Source organism: Orussus abietinus, unplaced genomic scaffold (assembly GCF_000612105.2).
Source record: "Orussus abietinus isolate OABI.00-Male unplaced genomic scaffold, Oabi_2.0 scaffold11, whole genome shotgun sequence".
Lineage (NCBI taxonomy): Eukaryota > Metazoa > Arthropoda > Insecta > Hymenoptera > Orussidae > Orussus > Orussus abietinus.
The window spans coordinates 1,423,889-1,442,285 of record NW_019396016.1 but is presented as its reverse complement, the minus strand read 5'-3'; the positions used below and the strand labels follow the sequence as shown (position 1 = coordinate 1,442,285).

Sequence of the window (18,397 nt, the reverse complement as noted above, 5' to 3'; positions counted from 1 at the left end):
CTTTCGGACATCTCTTAGTCATCGTTGAGCCGTCTGGGGAGGTACTCGTTGACTCGGGGTCTCTCGAATTCGGCTTTCGATTTTTGCGGGATCGATTCAAGTCTCGATCGTTCCCCCGTTGGGAAGGAACCGGTTCCTCGGGGGCAGAGGAAGCCGAACCTCCGCCCGGTCAGCCAACCTTTGCTTCTAATTAATACTCGGGAGTCATTAATACTTGTCTTCCATTGATCTCGCGATCTCTCGCGACAATGTCCTCGATATTTTCGAGACGTTACACCTGTTTCCTGTCGTTCCTCGGGTCCCAATTTGCCGCGAAACGGGTTCCGAGATGTAGAACCGGCCGAGCGAAATCAGCTTTTAACGAGGATCGTAATTGAAAACGTCGTCAACAAACGAGCTCGCAACAAAGGTCCACCGTCCGTCGGGGCGCTCTTATCCCTCGTCCGTAAGGATTCGACGCTGAAAGACGCTAATTTATGAAATTACTTCCCGGCCGTTAGGCTCTCCGCGATTGCAGAGCTCCTCATCTAAGCGTGGAAAATTAATAATCCCTCGCGATGGCCGCATTACGGCGCAATTACATTTACGGCGCAATTAATCATCGCGGGCCGCGAGAGGAACGCGCCGCATGAACCGCGTCGGTCTTTGCGTCACCTTCGGGACTCGCATCGAGAGTTGACACTTTCCGATACCCCTTGACCGGAACGCGACGTCACTTTGCATGGAATCTCCTCCCCGGATAAAATCGTGACAGCGAACGATCACCCTGACGCGAACGTTCTCACTTTCCGCAGTCGACGGTTACTCGTTGGGTGACGATGCGGGCAATGCCGAGTGTAATTTTGCGTTTCGATATTAGTTCGGGCGCCGTCCCACGTGGTCTAGCCAGTCGGCGCTCCGCCGTCACCTCCGCGGCGCTCAGCGCGCGAGAAGCGAGTGAGGAGTCTCGGCCGCGCGCGGCGCTCGCCGGCCCTCGGCAGGGTTCGGGCGCGCTCGGCCGCCGTCGCCGCCGCTCGGGCCCTCGCGCGCGCCGTGGGTGTCCGCTATTCGCTCGAGGGCCGTCCCCCGCGGAGGCCGCCGAGAGGGAGGCGAGTGGTGGGGTCCCGGGCCACGTGGTGGAGCGTGCCCTGGGGCGGCATTTCGCTGGGCTCCCGGCGCGGGTAGGTGTCCGTGTGCGCTGCGAACGGTACCCCGGACCCGGGGACGGCCTCCCCGGTGGTAGTAGCTCCTAGAAAGAGCGCGCCGAAGCACCTCCCGTTCCGAGATCGCGCCACGCGGGGCCGCGCTCGCTCCGGGCCCAAACTCAGTCGGAGGCCGCGACCCGGGCCGACGCCACTCCTCGAGGGAACCGTCCTTCCGCGACCCGACGAGCCCCGGGGACTGGACCCGACCGCCCCCCTTTCGAGGACCTGAAACTAACCCCGGAGTCCTCCCGAGGTCGACCCTTCCACCCTTACTCTAGGCTCCTAAAAATATTCGGCCCTTCGAAACCGAGAATTATAAGGATACGCGAGATATTTTCCGCGTTCTTCCCATATCCTCTCGAGTTTTACCATTCGGTATCCTTGCCACCTCCGATTCCGGGGGTGAAATATCCTTCTCGCTTGTGCATCCTTCCCGATAGTGCAGCGTCTCCCTTCTCGGGGTGTAACCTCGGGAGCTGCACCCATGCGGCGCACCCCGGGGACCGGGGCCGGGGGTCGCCGATTGGCGAGGTCGGATCGATCGCGGTGATTACGTCGCGTTGACCCTCGTCTTGAAAATCGCGACCGGACCCAAAGGTGCGTCCGGATTTCTCGCGGGCTGGTCGGACCCCGCTCGCGGAGTGCGCGATGTGCGCGCCACGCGCGTAGAAGTGAATCGGTGAACCGGTGGTTCGGTGGATCAGTTGGAGGGTTGGTGACGGGGAGGCGCAGCGGCCTCCTCGCCTCGCGCGTGCAAGCTGGAGGTGCTCGGCATGTTCCCGCCCCGGACGGAGGCGCCGACCGGCGACAAGCTGGCGCTCTGTTACGCACCCCACGTGGACATGACCACGGTCATCGAAGTCGAGGTAAATCGGAGAAGAGATCTCGCGAATCGAGAGGCGCTAATTAACCAACCCCCTCTACGAAGATGCGCTACATCCTTTCGCAACCCTTGAAGAGCCACCCCTTCGGTTCAACGAAATCCCGCGATGAAATACGTTCAATAAAAAATGTCTAATTGAGTACACAAAATTTGTTTAAATCGACGACGATTATCGTAACCTCTTTATATACTTTCTTCTCTTACCAAGTTACTCCGGTTGACGTAACCTCCTAGGAAGGTTATATTAGTTGTGGTTTTCCTGACTGTTTTTTTTTTTTTTTCTTCGGGCAACGAAAGACTTATAATGGGGGTTCCTGGGCCTATTCGGCGCGATGCCGCTGACAGCGAGCTAGCGCGTCCGTCGTGTCGGACGTCGTCGGGGCGTTCCCTGAATGCCTCGACGAAGGATTCGGCTCGAAGGAGCGACGGGTGGCTGCGTTCCCGAGCTGAATTTCTCCGAGTCGACGAGACTTTTCGACCCGTTGTCAGGAACGGAGACTCGCGGTGCACCGAGCGATTCTTCCCCGGGTTATCTCGGACTCGTATCTTCGAACGATTGCCGGGTACCGTTCGGTTCCCGGAGTTCCTTCGGCCGACGCTCGTCCCGAGTACTTTCACGGAGATCGACGTGGCCGTAAGTAAAAGCTTAACGGCCATTGCGAGCCTCCGTTCGTTCTCTTCGAATCTATTCCCCGACGGGGTTCCAGTAAATTGTCCATCATCGAGGAAAGCGCGACGGACGGGCGCCGTTAATTCCCGCGAAAATGCGACCGTCGCCGGGAGTTACGGGCGTCCCGACGCCGCGACCTGTCCACTAAAATCCTGGAAGGAACGCGAGTCTTTCAGGGACTCCGGTCCTGTTCCCGGTACCGGGATCGCCACCGCGAGGACCCCTTTTCGACGCCACCGTAACGGCGCGGTTCCCGGAACGGAATCTACGCGTCGTCCTCGCCCTGTCCTGTAAACCACCGGGAGTATTTTGCACCTTCCACCTCTCCCTCTTCCGCTTCCTATTTAACGCCCGGGAACGCGATTGTCGCCTTCCTCGGACGTCCCAAGGCTGCCGGGAACGAGCCTCTCGCGTTCGTCTTCTCTGTCGCTTCCAAATCTCCGTGACCGTCTCCGACGGAGTTCCATCCGTCTCCACTCGAAAGCTCCTCTCTTCCAGGATCGGACGTTCCGGCAAACTCGGGAACAGTTCCGATGGAACAACTTTCGACCCGGCGATGCCTGGAACGCGAATATCTTTCGCAAGGATCCACTCGGCCCGACAATGTTTGCCAAGGACGAGTCTCTTACGCAACGACCCGGTCACTGTCTTTCCAAACTTTCATAGTGGAAAATTCCCTGCTTGCGACCGTGACGTAACGACGCATTTCGGCACGAAAATAGCGCCGATTAATACCCTCCTTCGTCTCCTCGTCTACTGGGTCCTCGATTATGCCATGAAGCTATATAGGAAATCAGTGAAAAGGATTTTCTTCGCTGAGAACCGATCGCCTTTAATTTCATATGAAACGACAATACCATTCGGTATCATGTGACAACGGCCTTAAAATTCACCTGCATGAAATTTCCAGTATTAAAATCCATGATTTCATGAGGGAACACCTCATTGGATTATGCGCTATCGTGAACGGAGGGATCCTAAGAATTCCATTGATAGGTTTTTTTTTTATTAAATTAAGCGCTTCTTGGGAAGGCCGCGAAATCTGGCGAAAATTTCACTTGTGATGGATGTTCAGTTTCCGCGAAAATATGAGGCCGGAGGGGTTCATGGAAGAGGCGAGATCGCGTGTCCACCTTGCGGCGCGAAGAATGTCGTTGATAAAAGCCCGGGATAGCTCTTGCGGGAGCGCGCAGAGCCGCATGAAGACGTTTCAGATGGTATCCCATAAAAGGAGAAGCCAACCCTTCTTGCTACCGTCCCATATACCGTGTGCCCAGGGAAGAAAGACGTTCCTATTCGCGATACATCCGAGCGTCCTCCAATAGTTAAGGTGTTAAGAAACTGTCTTGTATATATATGAAAATGTAAAAATATTAATTAAACTCTTCTAGAAGCTGGGTGATATATTAATAGAAGGAACTTTTCATTCATCAGCTTAAATAGTAGAGATTCCGCCATGCCGATTGGACCTTTCCCTTGCTCGCCGTTCGCCCCGATTTTTCACCGAGTCGAATTTGCCGGTCTACTTTTACTCGGTTTATTTTGAGAAAAACCGAGTACCGCAGGACGTTCATGAATATTCAGGGAGATAATCGCCATAGGGAACCATCAATGTTTACTGCCGATTTAACGAGTACCCCATTGCGTATGTTTAATTGAGGGACCGCGATTACCGGCGACGTCCTCGTCGTTGAACGCATTGTCGACCTGGAGAGATTGTTTGAGATGGTTTCGAGGATTTAGGAAAATTTACTGCCCGAGCTTAAACATTCAATCTCGGGCGCGTTCGCGCTCTCAGCTGCTGCGGTAATTACGGTTAAACTGTGGTGTAAACCTCGTAATGGCGCACTTAACCGAATGCGTAGCGCGGAGAGTAAATGTTGCTGGGAACTCTTGCCGGTCATTAAACGCCGCGTTTAGCGAGTTTGGAGAAATTCATAAAACGCTGCGCGACCGGATCGCGAGGTGGACATTCCGCTCTCGGGAGGAAAACGTAATGTTGCAAGCCTGGGCGTCCCGACGCGCCGGTGAAACACCTGTTCACCTGTGGGACCGAAAAAGAATCAAAAAATACACCCGGAGACTCGTCTCGGAAACGGGCGCGGTCGTTTCCTCGTTGTACCTGCTAAGAGATCGGCTTAAGGTACATTAATTATTCGGCGATTCGCGAACCGGTTAAGCCGGATGTAATCAACGCCTCGTTGGATCTTTCCTGAGATTCGGCTGGGATTTTTCGTCGGCGTTTCCTCTCGCCGAAAATCGAACACCCGGGTGTCACGCGAGATTCGGCGGGTCCCACGATTTAATTGGTTTATCAGGGAATTAATGGTAAATAAATTATGCTAATTGCCCCGGCGAGGCGTTCTCCGGAAACGGGTGCCCCTTTTATGGCGACGTAACGGTCCTTTAACTCCTCGATGCAACTCCGGATTTTCGAGGGGAATTATTTAACCAGGTTCTAGGATAATGGTACCGGAGTAACGAGATAACATTTTCCGGTCATTCTTATCTGAAAGTCATTTTGTTACCATTTTTTTTTTTTTCACGGAAAAAAAGAATGGTCAGGAATATAATTGGGATAACCTTCCCAGGAGGTTATCGCACCGGAGTAACTTAAGTAAAATTTCTTTGATTCAATGAATTTCCTTTTTTAAGTGTAGTTTTCCTCCTACCAATCTTTTTTTTTTTCGTGTTCGAGTCGCTGGATTTAATGAGGTTCTCAGATTCTATGTTAGTACTTCTGTCAGAAGTACTCACTCGGTGTCGGCCGAGGTACTTTTCTCGACGTCTAAGAAATGGTCACGCGAGCGTATTAGGTGGTCGGTCATTAGGGTAATTCGAGTTCACGGGGCAACGAGGATGAGCTTCTTCGGTCGGCTTTGAGGCCTCTCCAAAGGGACGTACGTCCCAACCAGGGAGATTTCTTGCCCCAAGAAAAGGCGCCATTAGCGGTGACCTCGGCGCAATTCCCTGCATAAATTAGCTTTAGTACCAGTGGCGCTTAAAAGCGCCTCCTAGAGGCGCTTCACTTTTTGCGGGCCGATGCACCTCTTGGCCGTTATCGGTGCATCGACCGGGATATCACGATTGTGCGGGACGGGAGATATCGCTTTTTCCAGGAACACGGGGCCCGATTAACCGGCACTTCGGTGTACGGTTTCTTGGTCGCGGGGATAATAAAATGCACCCGCGAGTGCCGACTCGTAAAGAATTAATGCGCCGTCCGATCACCGCCCGATAAATCGCGCCGCGAGGGCTTATCGGCAATTACCACAGAATCCAGAAACTTGAATAGCCTCCGCGAGCAGAGGGACTCCTGATCCGGTTCCGTGTCAACTGACTTTTCGTCCGTTTCCTCCACATTTTTGGTTTTCCGGCACGGAATAAAAAAATAAAGAATGGGATAATCCTCCCAGGAGGCAACCGGAGTAACTTAGTAAAGGAAGTATATAAAGAGGTTACGATGAGCACGGTAATACCACTCGTTTCTTGTATTCTAGTTACCTTGACTAAATGGTGAAGTAACCCTTGCCATGGTACGCTAGTTATTAATTAAAAAAAAAAAAAATGGGGAAAAATCGAGGGCGCGAGGAGTCGCTCGTTGTCAATTATATAGCATTCTAAATGCCGGGCAGATCTTCTCGGTATCGAATAGGAGGAAAAAGGAGGCGTGAAATTGGAGCCGATCCGCGGAAACCCAGCCTCTCTTTTTCCCACGAATGGTCATGCGCTAAGTGGATTCGGAACGAAACTGGATCTCGAGGAGCGAACCAAGTTTTCCAATATGTCTTCGATCTATCGGCCGATCGAACGGGTCCCCTCGATATATACCGCGTAGAAGCGTTCTTACCGCACCGTGCGTACCGTGTATCGAGAGGGGCCCTCGATTTATCCCACACGATCGCGTTTCTTCGAGCTGCCCTCCATTTTGTCCCGAAGTAGGCGCGCAGAAATCTCCGACGGCCTTCTCATCTCGAGGATCGATTCGACCGCCGGATTTCGATCCACGAGAGCCCGAAGGATCTCGTTTAATTGTCTATTAATTTCGCGGCATGAGAAATGACTTTCGTTTCCCGAGCCGCGAAATTGAATTTCAGCGTTTCTCCGGTACGGTCCGAGGTCCGAGGATCCCCTAGAAAAATAACAGTAATCTGCATAAACGTTAGATTGATGAAGTGCGCGTCCAAGGTGAGCCCTCCCTCGTGGTGTGCGTAAGAAAATTAGGGGTACGCTGAATCTTTGTCATAAATAATTACCGTGCCGCGGAGTTAATGAACACTTGTGGGTCCCTTCGGACGCTCCGACGCGGCGGCCGTCTTTCTCTCTCTCCCTCTCTTGCTTACTTATTTCTTTTTTCTCGAAACTCTCGAGGCAAAAAAGCCACGTTATGACGCCATCCATCGGATTCTCCCACATCCGTTGGTTAGGCGAGCTTTCGAAACACAGGCCTTCGATCGAACGTCCATTTACCGTTAACCGATCTCCGAAGCGGCCGTGAAGTATGCCGCATCTTTCATGACCTCTGACTTTGATGGACGCGAGAACTTTTGTACTTCCTTCCCGACGAGCTCGTCCATGCCTCTTGTACCTGCGCTTTTATCACCCGCCACCTTCCAGAGACGGGCCTTCCCCCGAGGGTTTGCGGAAACGACGGAAAAGTCGCGAGAACCCAGGAAACGAAAATCGACTTTTCGCTTCCTCTTTGCCCGGTACGATTAAGGTGGAGTGAAAGGTCTCGAGAAATTGGATCGAATAAGAAATTTGATAAAAAAGATTATACTAATTGTACGGATTTTAAAAGTGTCCGGATTATTCTTAGGCGCTCAAAGTTTCGGACGATTCGGTGCAATACCCTTGTTCCATACCGGAACAGGCATTCGGTCCGGGAGGGGGAACGGCGTGGACTCGGTTCCCTCAAAAATGCCGCCGACCGTTCCCGGCACGTTTCGGGCCTGTCGGAGCCATTAGGCCGCCATTAACATCCATTCGGCCTAATTCCCGGTATCTCCCGGCATTTCGTCAGGGCTCGGCGTATCGCGTAACGATCGTTAGCGCCGAATCGACCAATCTCTTCGGGGAAGCTACTTACTCCCGGCGATTAGGGGTGTTATCGCAATCGCGGCGACAATTGTGGACGGCTGGAATTTCCGTCGCAATCGTTATGATATGCCTCCACGACGTAAGGACGATGTTCGATGTATCGGGGGTTGATAAGAGGTCATTTTCGTTGCAGGACCGTTTGACGGGTCATGGGGGCATCTCCTCGCTGGGGGGCGGAAACTCGTCGCCGTACTCGGGGGCCCATCACCACGGGCACCGGGGTAACGGCAACGGGGGCAGCATGCCCCATCACGGGGGTGCGTCCCTCCCGACGCCCCCTGACTTCCAGCCCCCGTACTTTCCGCCCCCGTTCCCCTCGCACCACCATGCCCCGGCGAGTCCGCAGCACCCTGGCCTGGGGCAACCTCAGCACCTCGACTACCTCGTCGGCGACCCCTACGCCCAGACCCTCAACACCCTGCACCAGCACCACTACAACCAGCTGAGCGCCGCCGTCACCGCCGGACAGAGGAGCGGCGACCTCAGGAGAGACCCCGAGAGCCTCCACGTGGTGAGTACCCCTCATACGTTTCGCCCTTCTAACGTTTCGCTCCGTGACGAGCGACGAAGTCTTCTTTTTAAATGTTAAATACCCGGACTCGGCGGCTCGATTCGAGATATTTTTTCAATTTCAAATACCGAGCCACACTAGGAGTCGATTTTATGTAACAACCAATCCCCGAATCCAGAGCCAGGGTCCATTAGGTCCTCGTCGACCTCTGGCTGGGAAATCAATCGAACCGCTCCGATTTCATTTAATTTACCCGGACAATGGGTTTCGAGCAAAAAAGCGATGTGAAGTCATGCAGGGTTCTGGCGTCATTACGTGTAGGGTACCGCGCAATTTCGTGGAGGCGGCGTCCGGTGCCGTCGATACGTAAAGGCCGATCGAAGCCAATAAGTTTCTCCGCGACTGTATCGACACCAATCGGCGCTACTTTGGGGCCCCATTATTCCTCGCGTACGATCCGTCATATGTATCGATCCCATTGTTCGCCGATAATTATCGATATACCTCGGTGGGTCGCGAAGTATAGGAGGGTTGGATCGAGGATACAGGAGTAATTGGGAAGTTCGCGCAGAAAATGAATTCACGGTCGTAACAAGAAATTGTACTTTCTACAACAAATGTATATTCTTAAAAATCGGCTAGCAAATGTTCTATCCTTTTTTTTTTTCTGCGTGTGCGCCGATTGAGAGATGACAAATTAAATCCCACTCGGCCTGATTTTTTGGAGCTTTCGTATTTAGGGTGAAAAATTCACGATAGGACACCCGAGGTGGAAAGATTCATGATCCGGGGAATCGTCCAGGGGACGAGGTATGCCTCCTTGTTGCGTTAACGCTTATATGGGTGGCGAGGTCCGCGGTTGGCGTAACAATGCACGGCGGCCGCGTCCCGGGACATTTTTCACGATAGGAATCGCCTCGGCTCTCCCCTAGGAGACTCGCTACCATGAAACGGTCCATTAACATCGGCCTCGAGTTCAGAGGTCCCGTATGTAAGGCATACTCCTTCTCTCCGTTGCTCGGTCTCGAAAAGCAATAACCACGGACCGCTTTCGATCCAGGAGAGATCTACGATCGATCTCTAGGCCGCGCATTCGCACGATCAATCATACGGCACGGCTCGCGAGAGATCTCGACACACGTGCTCTCCCGGGCGCTCCTCGACTTCTTGTCCCGATACGCCGGGACGTTTGTCTCTAACGATCTCCGGGAACCCGGCCGAGAGAAGCCGAATCCACCAGTCACTCGACCATGTAAATCACGGCCGTTGCGTAAACGGCGAATTCCGTCAATTGTCGGCCGGATCGACCTTATAAGGCGCGACTCGGGCCTTTTTGTCATTTCTTTGCAGCTACTCCACCCACCGTCCGATATGGAGTCGAACTTTCTCGCGTGGAAATGGGACGACGTTCTATTTGGCACGAGCCGGTCGCACGAGTGCTCCTTGATCGGTCCGATCGACTTTGGCGTACATATTTCATATTTCGCGTATCATATTTCGTATTTACTTACGGTACGTTCCGACTACCTCGCACCGAGTCGCCCTCGAAAGACTCCCAGTCTTGGCCCCCCAAGTTCCGAGGTGCCTGCTGGCTCTTGCATAGTTGTTAACAGTTCCCCGAACTTTGGATAACGGTTATGCATCCTCTCTTACCGCGCTACGTGCCAACGATGTAACAACGAGCCCGTTATTACGCGAACCTTGCTCGAGATTTCGCGAGGGGGGCCTTGAGGTCTAGACTTTAGGGCGAGGGTTAGAGGGAAGAGCTACGCCCCGAGAGAAAAATCTAGTTAAATCACCTAGTTTTCATGGTTCAAAAAGGACTTTATAGTAAAATGTACTTTTTTTTTTCTGAACTAGGAAGTGTAGGAACGGTTACTAGATTTTTCTTACTTTTCGAAAGTAGTAAGACGAACCGTTCAACGTCTACTGTATTTTATCTAGCATGAATAACGATATATCGTTGTCAATTTTACATGCCCGATGTAATCCGATTCCATGGGAGTGTACCCTCCGACAACCTGGGGATGGTTTCTTCGATTTCTTTCGGGGAGAGTTTATCCGACCTCGCGGAAATTTCGGGAAAATTAGGGGGTGGGCTTTCTTTGTGACGTGGACCGAGAGCTTTCCCTCCCGGCAGGTACGAGGGGGATTTTCGGCCTGGACTTTGCGTGCTGGGCTTCGCCAGTAATTTACTTATTAAGTTCTGGCCAGACCTTCGACATCCCCTCGGGGCGAATGCCTGGCACGTTTGCTTTGAGCCAAATATGCCAAGAATCGCGACGTCTAAGGCAGAGGAGACTGCTCGGCCGAAAGGGCGAGTTTAACCGCCGATCATGGTTCACGTTTTTTTTTTTTTTTTTCCGGAGAAAACTTGGGCAATCAACGCGAATAATTTTTATAAACGAACTAATTTTAATAAAATCTAGTCGAGTCGGATTTTAGTTGGCAATTTCGCCGGACCAAGGTGCATCGAGTGCGCATGTATCCACCCCCTGGTTTCTCGCGCAATGGAAGTCGAGGGGGAGTTTTCATCGAAAAATCGGGCGAGAGCCGAAGGGAGGCGATCGATAAAGTGGCTCCTTGCAAACCCGGTCGATATAAACGCGGATAGGGCCGAGAATATGGGCTCGTTCGAGACGGGACCACAATGCCAATAATCAGCCGAGTGGCCCGACCAACCCCAATAGCTTTATCCTTCAAAACGGACAGGCACCCCACTTTTCGGTGCATATATCTCCCTCGGCGATATATCGCGAGAGGATCCCGTAGAAATTCACCGCCCCCTCGCGTTCTCCAAGGGCCTCGCATTTCTGACGGCATTTTCGCGAGGGGACCGAGAACGCCCCAGCTAACCTCCTATCGCGTCGCCGTACACGGAGAAAAATAAGAGTCTTAAAGTTACAGAAGCCTATCCTTTTGAAATCCTTCTTCGCGATACGGTTAAAAACTGTCCCGTTAACGGGTTAATCCGGTCAATTTAAATGTTACTTTCTTACGTGTACGGTAAGCGGAAACATTTCTGTAAAAGTCAGGTATGTCTTTTTTTTTTCTCCGGGTAACCTACTATCGCGTCGACGTATATCCACTCCCCGCGCTCGAATAAAGTGAAGGAAAAAGATTGAATAAGCCGGGAATGTCTTTATACTTGCATATATTTGCGATTTAGCGAGCGAATTGGGAGGCATTCGTCGGATAACGAGAGCCGGGTTAAACGCGGGTCGAGCACACGAACGTAATGCATCGCTGATTTAATTGGGTGTTGGTCCTTGAAGTTTCAACGACCCTTCTTGTACCTATATCTCGTTTTATATGTCGACCGGCTACGCGTTGAGTATATAAGGCATGTCCATTTGTAAGTGCATAATTGCACTCGGCGAGCGGTGCCCACGCGCTCGCATGCACCGAGCGCTCGCTGCGCTTTCGGTCGAACAAATGGGAGAATAAGAAAAATTTATATTCAGAGACGCTATTCCCTTTGCATTATCTCGTTAGGCCTGTTAAGTCGATTTCTTTTTCTTTTCTAAGCTTACGTCAGTAAATTCTTCCCTGCATTCCCGGGTGATAGCACCGTTTTGGTAAAAGCTTTAGATATTGAATTATTGATATCAAACATTCTTACGTGGGTATTAAAAAAGTTGGTTGACTCAAAGAAATGTGCATCGCGGCAATCCATAACAAGACCTGACATAAGTCATCCCAAAATAAATAATTATTTCTCGCAATCGTATATGAGTCAGGCGACAATACATATATATTTATTTAAATTAATTATTGTTTTTTCGCTGTGTGGTTTTTTTAAATATATTTTCGTGCGCGGTTACGTTGGTAATGTCGCAATTAACTCGTGTCGAAATGATCATCATGTTTTCGCGGCTCGAAGGGTCCGGTTTCCGCGAATCGTTACATTTTTTTTTTTTAATACTAGGACGTAAAAATTGTATCGCCGTTACAGAAGGCGAATGTTTAATTCGGCGGTTTTATGCGTTTACCTCCGTGATGGCTCAAGGGCTCCTTCGTAAAAGGGGGCTACGCACATACGCGGAATCTTAATGGAATCTAACGAGGAAAGTCTCAAGGATTTGGGCTAGGCCTGCGGTCGGTTTACCGGGAACTCCCTCTTCGGCACTAACTTTTATCGCTTATTACACTTTGTGTCGCAACGCCAGAAGTCGAGAGACATCAGCTCCGGGAAGACTTAGGGTCGAGTTTCTCCGATTTCTTGGCCAGATTGCCCGGTTTATTCCGCGCTCGGTTGAACCGGGGTCGCGGATTTGGCCGGCGGACCTAACCTAGAAAACGCGCCGCGACGCCCGGAGCGTCCGCGATCTCGGGCGCTTTTTCCTTCTTCTTTTTTCTCCTTTAAACCGACAACCCGCTAAAGCGTCCTTCCTTTATCTTATTTTTGCTCGAGGATCGTATGGGAGATCTCCGAGATTTTTCAGATTTCCCGAAATACCCCGTTAGAAATATTTCTAAAACTCGTGCACTTTCCGTAAAATTATAAATCTCACGTCTGAAATGTGAATTATTATACATTTATGGTAAACTTGAAAATATATTTGTTATTTTGTAACGTCATCCTGGAGGTTTGGGAAATTTTGTAGAAAAGTGAGGACACATGTGTCATAAATTTAAAACACTTGTTAAATTAATATACCGTGTCTGAATAATATTTTTAAGAAAAATATTTTTTTTAACGGTGTAGCGTTTATCCGCGGTAGGGGCGCGGCGTCACGGGGTCGTTGCTTTCCAAGACGATATATCGTTTGTATGAAATTCGGTATGCGCTTCCGTATTGTCCTGGATCTTATCCTGGAGATAGGAACGATCTACGCGAGATCGTTGAATGCACCCAGTGGGCGCACCTACGGCAAAGCGCGTATCATTTTCGCTCCCGCGGTTTCCGCCTTGACGCGTCGACACGGTCGCCGTTAACGGGCGATCTCCGTTAAACCCGCTGCCGTGTAAACGGCCGAAACGAAGGCGCGCTCACCGTCGAAAATCCCGAGTCACCCCGAGCCATTACCTCGTAACTCGATCGATCCGCAACCCTACCGAGAAATATTACCATTGGCATTGTTCTTCCGCGTGCGGGAGGGATCCAGACGTCGGCACGGAACATCGCTCTCGCGTTATACGCGGGATTGCCGACAACGCCGAGTATCGCGGGTCATCGTTTGGTCATCGGCTCCGGGATTGAGTTCGCCGCGGGATTTAGTGGCGAGCGGGCACATTCCTCGGTGGATTTTCACACGGCACTCGGGTCCCGGACTCAGCGCGGAGTCATCGCCTCCTAGAGACGTCGGGTAATACCGGGGAAAAATTTCGTACGAGCACTCGTTCCGTTGCCTTCCCCTTAAGGGGACGCGGAGGTGACTCACGGTTACGTCGAAGTCGCTGCAAGTAAGCCGTCGAGGGTATTTTTTCATTTCACGGCGTATCTCGGCCAGCGGGCTCGTATTCTGGAAAATTTACTCGGGGGAAGGGTCTCCCCGTAATTCCTACTTATTCCGATTAGTGGATTCCCAAGATTAGAGGGACTTTTCGACGTCCTCTCGCGAGGGTCGAGGGCCGCCGCGTGCAGACAAGATGGCGGCGCGCGGCTCGGTCCCCCGGGCACCGCTCGACCTCTTAAAATCGAGTTAATTTATTTCCCCCGCGTAGGCAGTAACTTCGTTTGCACTTGCCGTTGTCTCCGGGCGAGCTCGAACGACGACACGGTTACGTGTACTCCGCACGCGTCCGCCGGATCTCCTGGAAAAGGAAAAAGAGAAGATCGGTATCGCCGCGGACCCCGAGGTGAAACGAAACCGCAGGCGTGACCCTCGTGCCCGATCGAGGAACCGTTCCTCGAATTGGGCAAGAGCTCAAATTCTGGGCCTCTCGCGACGACGCCTAGCCTGGGCTTATCGTTAATCACGGTTTCGTTTAATCCTTCATACCCCACTCGGCCATTCTAAGCGTACCGATGTGGTTTCGCGTCCGCAAAGAATGCTCGATTTTTCCGTCTGTCGGCCGACTTGTCCGAGTTTTTCCACGCACGCGCAGCAGCGCTCGATCGAGGAACCGTTCCGGCTCGAATTGGGCAAAAACTTGTCTTATCCTCTTTCCACCTCGGCGATATTCCTACACCCGGTCCCGATCGGTCTTAGTTGGCCGATCGCCGGGGAAACTGCTAATCCGTCCGAGTTTCTAGCCGAGCGGCGGTGCTTTCACGGCATCGCTCGGTTATTCGTTGTCATTATTGCGCCGGTTATAAATCGGTTACGAGCCGATCGAACTCGTTCCCGTAACGTTCCGCTCCCCGCGTCGAGATGGCCGCAAGAACGACGCCGCGCCGCGACTTCTCCGGCCTAATAGACGCGATACGTTTCCTTCCACCGGGCTCTCTAGATGTCTCGGACTGCTCGGGATTCCTCGGAGTTTCCTATTCGCGGTAAAAAGCCCTCCCGGTAGCCGGCTGTCCCCGGGGATGGAAACCTGGGTCCCGGAGGAATGCAAACGCGGCGACGCCCCGTTACCCACATCGACGTCCTTTCGGAGGGTCATAAACGCTTTCTAAGCGATGGCGTGCACCATAAAAAAGGAAAATGTCATCGGACATCAAGGGAACCGCCGGGTCTGACTCACGGTCGCGATCCTTGGACCACGCGGAATATATTCAGAGATCCTTTTTTTTCCTCCCCGAGCACCTGAGTCATCCGGCGATTGATAAAAAAAGATATGTACCGCACGAACGTCGCATAAGTCATCCAGGCCATACCGGGCGGTAATGGACTTTTTTAGAATTCCTACGTGCACCGCATGCGGCCCCGCAGCGCGAATTAATTCCCGACTTGGGGCACCACTGCGGAATTAAAATCCGGGGGATATTTTCCTACGCTTGTAAATCCCTGGCTAGGGATGAAGTCGGCCGGGGAGGGATTTCTTTTTTCCAATATCGTCCGTCTGCTCGATATCGCTCCGATATTGCGCCGATATTTGGGGGGACGCGCGGCTCGACGTCGATGACGGAGTCCGCGATGATTTCGGACTCGGGCTAGGACTTTGGGGGTCGGGGATGCATCCACGGTGTCCTCGATTCGGATGCATCTTTATGCCCTCGTAAGTGCAGCGGTCGAGAGAGGCTCGCGTCGCAGTTTACGTCTTCGGGTCTGCGGTCGAGCTCGCGGTCCGACATCACGGGTCGTTGCGTTTCAGTGATTAAAGGCGACCTATGGCCGACAACCGCGTACTGGCTGCACATAGACTTCATAATACTAAATCAACACGTGCCCGGCCAATGGGATGGAGGCGAAGGAGGATGAGAACCTACTTAACTCGCGCAGCGCTCGCTCTCGGCGAATGCGTACTTAGGCCAGGCATTACGTGTGCCTACGTACACGTAGGAGTCTCCGCACGGTAACTCCGTGTCATATCCCGGATGACCCCTTCTCCGTGGTACCGCTAACCGACCACTGAGGGTACTCCATCCCGCGAGGTTCCGGGACGTAGCGAAGGATTTCCCAGCGTGGCCGCGACGCGTTTCCACTTTTTCCGAAATAATGCATAAATGCGTATAATAGGTGGGCGGGCTCCTCGGGAATAATTTCGAAACCTCGACGCACGACTCCTCGAGGTCGGCCGGTCAGGATCGACCGCTAACGGGTCACTGAAGACCCTTCGGGAGGATTCCAAGACGGCCATTACGGTAGCGCGTCTTCCTAGATCGGCGGCGGAGAGTCGTTTATTTCGACGGGGGGAGGGGAACGGCATTTCTGAAATCCGGCCGAGTTAGTTAGGCGTAATTTGAGATACCGACACAGCGAGCGGCGCGAATCAACGTCTAATCACGGGGCGTCCTGCAGGAAACCGATTCCAGGACGCCCCTCGCGAGGTGCCGGGATTCCTGGTAGGACCTTTCAATTGTCCCGAGCGATTTTCTCGTCGGCGAGGGGAACGTCGTTTGCGCGGACGCCGCCGACTTTTTCTCGTCCCTTTAAACCGTGGCGATTTTCAAAATACCGTGGCGTCGCTCTTTCTCTCACTCTTTTTTTTGTACTTTTCTCGTTTTTCTTTCCTCCGTTGTCGGCGAAATTTGGGGTCGCGCGGAGGTATCGGACGCGCGAGATCTTGGACGCCCGCGGTTTCGTTTCACCTCGGGGTCCGTCCGGGACGATACGGATCTTCTCGGTTTTTTTTTTCTTTTTTTTTTCCCCCCAAGATCCGCGGCACTCCTGCACACGTAGCCGTGTCACCGTTCGAGCGACCCTGTCCGGGCTACCGTTGGAGATAAAGCAGCAAGTGCAAACGAAATTACAGCCTACGCGGGGGAAATAAATTAAGCCGATTTTAAGAGGTCGCGCGGGTGACGACGTTGCGCAAGCCCCCGAAAAACCCGCCATTTTTTCCGCGGTTTACGAGCTACGAGACCTGCCATTTTTTTTTATTCGCCTTTTTTTTTCTTTAACTCCTACCGACCCGAACTCGCCGCCGGAACTTCTTTACGCGCCTCCACCTCTCTCTCGACCGTCCCGGGTCCTTTGATAAACTTTCGCGCGCACGACGACGCGCATGCAGATTTGCCCAAATATGGACGCGAGGAAGTCTCGAGATTTTGATAAGGGGTTCGGACGGCTCCGAGTCGGAATTAATTACCGCCGTGAAATCCCCGGTTCGAGGTCGTGACGTCGACGTCGTTCCGGCGATCGGCCATTAAGGAACCTCTAATGGTCCTAACGAGCGTTTCGGACGGTAAGAAAAAAAAAAAAAGGCGCGCTAATTGCGTCCCGTTAGACAGAGAGTCGATTTAGACGTCGAGGGCATAATGAGTAACCATCGCCCTTATTTTCCAGACAAACATGCACGCCTCGTTTCCGTACGACGGCGGACGCAACAGCGGCGGCGGCGGAGGGGGCGGGGGAGGAGGCGGAAGAGGCGTCGAATATGGCGCCTTGAGGCGCCCCGACGCCCTCCTACCTACCCCTGGGCTCGACCAAACCGACCTCGGCCTGCACACGAGTCTCGTTGACGACCCTCAGGTGAGCGACGATGTACGTAATCGCAAAGTACTCTTTTCTACTTACCACTTCTCGGGGTCGATATTCGAAATCTCTCCCCACCGTCCGGGGTGGCTGGCGAAAGGTGTTCCCGATTCCCTGGAATTATTGTAAACGTTAATTGACACCGGTCACCCTGAGGAAAAAAAAGAAATGTATTTCATCGAACCAGAGAAACCCAATGAGAAATAATTATTTGACTCGAACAAACTCGGAAGAAATTGGATGGCAACGTTCCTTCGGAATTGTGACGATTTATTTGAGTTAACTCGAGTCGAGTAATTATTCTTTGGATTGAGAAAGTGTTTTGTTTGGTTCAGTGAATTTCTTTTTCTTTCTCAACGCACGATGGAAAGATCGCGCGAAATCGGACCGTTGGAGTGGCGAGGGGGAGCAAAGGGTTACGACGGATCTCGATCTCGTTCCTCGGCCGATATTGGCTCTTCTTCCCCTGTCATCGGGAAAGTGCCGTTGGACTGTCTCCGGCCACGATATGATCGGCTCCCGTCGATGTGTTCGATTTATCGGGGGCCAGCCATCGCGAAACTTGACTTAATAATTAAAACCAATGACGTTATTACTCAACCCGCCGGGAGAAATTCGTACTCACCTTGTTAAAGGTTTAAGGCTGATTCATACGCGGGCCCGATATTGGATTCCAGATAAACCTCGAGTGAATGACTTAAGAAAGCAATTCCGAGGGTCGTTTATTTTTCCCCGGTGTGTTTAGTCAGCGTTAATTTATTTCGCGGAGGTGCCACGTATCGCCCGGCGGATCTGCGAAATTGGCTCGGGCCTCGAGTCGACCGGTTACTAGACTGGTCATTGTCTAGGGACAAATGATAGACATTCTAGACCGCCAGCTCTACCCTTTGAGGCCTGAATGGACCGCTAAGACTCGCTCGAAGGATAATTAGTCGGCCGCCCCATTAAAGTTCCACCTCGGACAACCACCTAATAGATTAAAAGTCGATTTCATCGAGGCGAGATTTTCTTGCGATATCCCCG

At 52.3% G+C, this 18,397-nt stretch overlaps 1 protein-coding gene across 3 annotated transcripts in view; it reads left to right on the top strand.

The window, feature by feature from the left end:
• The window catches only part of LOC105704127 (transcription factor AP-2-epsilon), a 66,282-nt gene that overhangs the window by 20,325 nt on the left and 27,560 nt on the right, over positions 1–18,397 (top strand). The window contains exons 1-3 of one of the 3 annotated variants that reach the window (XM_012433086.2): positions 1,907–2,050; positions 7,971–8,348; positions 17,186–17,371. In XM_012433086.2, coding sequence (XP_012288509.2) covers positions 1,958–2,050; positions 7,971–8,348; positions 17,186–17,371 — 657 coding nt within the window. In that variant the 5' untranslated portion in view covers positions 1,907–1,957. Of the gene's footprint in view, positions 1–1,906; positions 2,051–7,970; positions 8,349–17,185; positions 17,384–18,397 lie in introns of those variants that run through there. The other 2 variants (XM_023434681.1, XM_012433084.1) reach the window with 2 other exon arrangements.